Genomic DNA, 4731 nt, shown 5'->3' on the forward strand with positions numbered 1-4731 from the left:
GGGGGGGAGCTGTCAGCCGCGAGTCCAGGGCGCCGCCGTCCCGTCCACCTCCTGGCCGCCCCTGACGGCCGGGTCGCGCACGCAGCAGTATTGCGCATCGCACGGACTCACCCCCCACTACTACTGGTCCAGCGTTTGGCGGGTCGCCGTGGCAACCCCCGTGATGCTGGGGGCGTCCCGCGGACCAATGGCAAGGCCCCGCGCACTGGCTGGCGCCAAGTTTAAAACGAAACTATTTGACAAAAAAATAACACTCTAAAATAGCGTGTTGTTGTTAGGTTTTCAAAATATGCTAAAGTGTCGTTTTTTTTTTTCAAATTTTCTCATTGGAACTGTGATTTCCGACACCTCCCACAACGACATTCCCCCCACACCCATAAACCAGCGAGGCCTACAACGGCTCCCTGGACGCCTCCATCCCGGACGCCTTCGCGACGGCCGCGTTCCGCTTCGGCCACTCGCTGCTGCCGGGCCGCCTCGAGCGGCGCGACGCCCAGCACCGCCTCCTCGGCGACATGCCGCTGTTCGCTGCGCTGCAGCGCCCCTTCCCGCTGCGGCGCCACGGCTGGCTGGACCAGCTGCTGCTCGGCATGGCCGGCCAGGTATTATGTTGAAGTTTGAAACAACTGCTTTCATACTAACTTGAAAAAAAATTCTCTTTGATAAAAAAAAAAAAAAAAACTTTTGAAAAAAAAAATTCTTCTAATTTTTTCTTTTGATTTTTTTATAAAGTTTTTTGATGCAATTTCTTTTTCCAAACAATAATTGATTTTCTCGCCCTCTTCAGGCCGCCAGCCCGATGGACGCCGAGGTGACGGCCCAGGTGCGCGACCACCTGTTCCAGCCGCCGGCGCGCTCCTTCGGCAAGGACCTGGCAGCCATCAACCTGGCGCGCGCGCGCGAGCACGGCGTGCCCTCCTACAACCACTACCGCCAGCTGTGCGGGCTGCCGCCCGCGCGCACCTGGCCAGACCTGGCCGTCGTCGTCGGCAACGCCACCGCCGAGCTGCTGGCCGACCTCTTCGAGTAGGTCGTCCTCTACATTACTGGAACTAAGAAATTTCAATTTTCCCAAATGAGTCTTTCTGGGAATTGTTTTTTCCTTTTCTTTTTAGAAAAGTCTGCTAATTTCCTTTAAATTTTTTCGAACTTTTTCTGGAATATTTTTGAAATTTTCCGAAAAAATTCCAGACTTTAAAATTCCTACCTGAAACTGAAGTTTTCGCCATTTACTTGTTTTCATTATTAATACATTTACTGGACACCCTTGACCACTGGGCCGCTGCCCTGGTTCTCGTCCTTCGCGCAGGCAGCCGGACGACGTGGACCTCTGGTCGGCGGGCATCGCAGAGCGCCCTGGCGCGTCGTCGGGCGGCCTGGTGGGGCCCACGTTCAGCTGCATCATCGGTCGCACCTTCCGCCACCTCCGGCGGGGCGACCGCTACTGGTACGAGGAGGCGGGCCAGGCGGGCTCTTTCAGCGCCGCGCAGCTCGCCGAGCTAAGGAAGGCCACCCTCGCCAGGCTCGTCTGCGACGCCGCCGTCGGCGTCCGCACCATCCAGGCCCGTCCCATGGAGCGCAGGCACGCCAAGCGGTGAGCAAAGCGTCGACGGTGAAAAGACTCAAGACAAGGCGACAAATTGAATCATTTCATCATTTAATTACCATAATAAAATATAACATAAAATTTTAAATTTTAAATTAGATTATAAAATTAAATATAATCATATAATTTTATAACATTATTTTATGCGATAATGCTCATTGGAGCTGCATCAAGCCGGGTGCCCACACTATTAAATTTAAGAACATGTTTTGAAATCTTATTTACAAAACATCTTTGGAATTGAGGTAGTCGCCTTGAATAACAATGTTTATTCTCTCTTTTCAGAAACCCATATGTTTACTGTTCGAATCTCAAAGAGCTTCCTCGCATGAGCCTTCAGCCATGGAAAGAGAAACTATAGCAATCACACGGACATCTGACAGACATAGATGTGGGCAATGTGATTTCAATCAAACCAGGTAAAGACAATTCAAATATTGATGCTTGGTTCAAAAAAAAAAATATTTCATCTGGTGGTATTTTTTTCCTGTGCTATGATTATCACAGCCGTGTTCCTGCTTGTAGTTTAACACAACAAATGACCTTACTCTATAGAAAACACAAGATGGAACTTAAGAGAATGGAAATTGTGATTCACAACATACAACACCCCAGGACAGTGATACAGTACTGAAGGCAGTCTCATAATCATCCTTCACAAACATACTTGCGTTTTTCAAATAAGTGTGGGTGTTACCTATTTCTTATCATCTTTCTTTTTCTCTTTCTCTTCATCCTCATCGTCTTCAGAGTCATCATCTTCATCATCATCAGAATCATCTGAATCAGTGTAGGAGCCATCCGACTCATCAGAATCATCTTCATCATCATCATCTGCACAGGGGAGACAGAGAGTTAGAAGGAACCATTGAGAAAAGAAGAGAAACTAATAAAAGGTTGTTTTTCTACATACCTCCATAGCTATGAGATCCATAATACCCATAAGATGGACCATCATCGTCCTCGTCACCATCATTGAACCCTTGCCGACCAAATTTATGGCTACGGGCTGAAAGATTGAAGAATATATTTAACCAAAAACTCTTAATGATACAAAAAATATTATTTCAAAAATGCTTCAATGAGCAAACTTACTGGACATGCTGAGGTCTTTAGTTTGTGATGTATCATAGCCACATTTCGGACATGGAATGGCTTTGCCCTTCTCATACTTGAACCCTTTCCTACGCACATGATCTTCACAGTAACATACTTTGCATCGCAAACAAGAATATTGACCTAGTTTGTTGCAAGATTGGCCTGTATGATAAAGTTAACAGAAAGTAGTTTTAGAGTACGCAATTTTAAAAAATGAAAATTTTTGATTTCCACTAACTTACACTTTAAGTTTTCAGATTCAATGACTTGACAAGAAGCTTGGTGTTCAAATTGATCATCTTCACAGAGAAAGTTTGTGCAAAATGAGCACTGAAACATTCTACCACCATGATCCCACACACCTCTCTCGCATTCAATACATACTGCGTCTTGCAATGGACAGATACAAGCATGGGAGTTCAAACATTTCCGACCATGGCATACCCAAGCTTCACAAAAATCGCAGATAGCTCCCTAAAAGAGTCAAGGGTGAAAGATCATTATTTTGATTGGTTTTACATCATTAAGAACAATATAGTAGTGCTACAAAATACTAACCACCATGCCCATCCCCGTAGAGAACTGCCCTGGATGCTTCACAACGCAGTCTCCAGTCTTCAGCATACATTTGACTTTTCCACATTGAGCACATTGAGGAAGCCTTTGAAGACTCTGACAGAAGTAGCAAAACGCTCTATTTTTCTGTTTGCTAAAAAATAAAAGACAAGTTGTATGTAAATTTGCTAAGGTTTTTTTTTCAAATGGTAAGCTATGAACGCAAGTAACACAAGTATATTTTCAAAAAAAGTAAAACCTATCAAATATAAATTTGTTTGAGCCAAGGCTGGATAAAAATTTAAATAACAATAAAAATCTAAAAATTAATCAAAGTCTCAAGGTCTCTCAGGAAAGCATTAGGTAAATGTTCTTTCCACATCAGACATTAATGACAGCTCTTACTCCACTCACCGTTCACATCGGTCGCATTCCTGAAACAAAAAATTGGGTCAGAATTATAGATTTTACTCAAATCAAGACGATCGAAATTAGATTCCACCGAAAACATAACCTCAAACGAACACTCGTGTCGACGTACCATGGAAGCATTGCACGGATATTTGGCGAGAGGAACATGTTCCTTCGCTGATCTAATTTCCTTCTGTCGTATCCTCTGCTTCTCTGCCTTCTTCCGCTGTCCAGTCTTTTTCTTCGGCATCTTTCAACTGCTAGGGCAGATTTTACAGCAGTTTGCACAGCGCGACACGTCCAACGACAGCGAAAGCTGATGGCTGATGGCTCCTCCCCCTCCCCTCTCCCTCCTTCCCCCTCTTCCTCTCCCGCTCCCTCCCCGTCCCCACCCTCCACCTCCCCCAGAGTCCAGTCCAGAATACATTCTGCAACTCTAATCCCTCGTGGAAAAGATGGTGATCCGAAAATAAAGAAGAAAAAAATGTCCTGGGCAAAAATACAGAGTTAGCGTTCAGGTTTTTTAGTCAAACTTGTCACAAAATGTTATAATGACATGTCAAAAGCGGACCGTTTTGCTCATTATGTTAGTCAACGCGAGGCAAGATGTCAAGTGCGTTTTAAAGTTAAGAGCAAGAGCCTGAAGCATAGGAAGATGTATAGTATTTTACGTCCCTACTTGTGGCCACAAAATTGTGGCCACAAACCCGGCGGCCAGAGTCAGCTTAATCCGACCCGACTATAGAACACCAATATTCGGGTAATATGAAATCCAAAGCCTTCAGGAAGTAACCAGAAGGTAAGGACATGCACTGCACATAGTCCGTGACGAGCCGAAAGGCCCCGGATGCGTAAAAACCAACGCAATGGGGCCCAGGGGGCCCCAAACACGAAGAGCAGCTTTTGAATGGATTGCCTACCCTCCAGGCGCTCTCAGCCACAACTGAGCCCTCAGCCACAACTCATCCCAGGGTCACCCACTCACTGGGTACGGCCGCGGGCGTACGGCGAGTATGTAGTGCGGGCCCGCCTACCCTCCAGGCGCCCTCAGCCACAACTGG

The 4731-nt window shown here is 46.1% G+C and overlaps 2 protein-coding genes across 2 annotated transcripts in view; one reads left to right on the forward strand and one right to left on the reverse strand.

The window, feature by feature from the left end:
* Positions 1 to 1622, forward strand: part of LOC113213601 (thyroid peroxidase-like) — a 3996-nt gene extending 2374 nt beyond the window's left edge. Inside the window, exons 3-5 of the mRNA XM_052276979.1 lie at positions 386 to 602; positions 788 to 1026; positions 1310 to 1622. Coding sequence (XP_052132939.1) covers positions 386 to 602; positions 788 to 1026; positions 1310 to 1598 — 745 coding nt within the window. The 3' untranslated portion in view covers positions 1599 to 1622. The remainder of the gene's footprint in view (positions 1 to 385; positions 603 to 787; positions 1027 to 1309) is intronic.
* Positions 1623 to 1640: 18 nt separating this feature from the next.
* LOC113213594 (zinc finger protein 330 homolog) lies at positions 1641 to 4008 on the reverse strand. Its single transcript, XM_026432705.2, has 7 exons — positions 3801 to 4008; positions 3674 to 3693; positions 3263 to 3413; positions 2947 to 3178; positions 2702 to 2866; positions 2520 to 2615; positions 1641 to 2440 (listed from the first exon to the last, which is right to left on the reverse strand). Exons 1-7 carry the CDS (start codon positions 3918 to 3920, stop codon positions 2304 to 2306), a joined length of 921 nt encoding a protein of 306 aa, XP_026288490.1. The 5' UTR covers positions 3921 to 4008; the 3' UTR covers positions 1641 to 2303.
* Positions 4009 to 4731: the final 723 nt, after the last annotated feature.

The sequence above is a fragment of the Frankliniella occidentalis genome, unplaced genomic scaffold (genome assembly GCF_000697945.3).
Source record: "Frankliniella occidentalis isolate FOCC.00 unplaced genomic scaffold, Focc_3.1 Scaffold9, whole genome shotgun sequence".
Taxonomy (NCBI): domain Eukaryota; kingdom Metazoa; phylum Arthropoda; class Insecta; order Thysanoptera; family Thripidae; genus Frankliniella; species Frankliniella occidentalis.

Bases quoted from the DNA above. Each gene is read 5' to 3' on its own strand.
- LOC113213594 (XM_026432705.2), bottom strand. From the start codon at position 3,920: ATGCCGAAGAAAAAGACTGGACAGCGGAAGAAGGCAGAGAAGCAGAGG. The intron at 3,694-3,800 runs GTACGTCGACAC...TTTTTGTTTCAG, and splicing joins ATCCGTGCAATGCTTCCATG to GAATGCGACCGATGTGAACG. The intron at 2,867-2,946 runs GTAAGTTAGTGG...TTTATCATACAG, and splicing joins TGAATCTGAAAACTTAAAGT to GCCAATCTTGCAACAAACTA.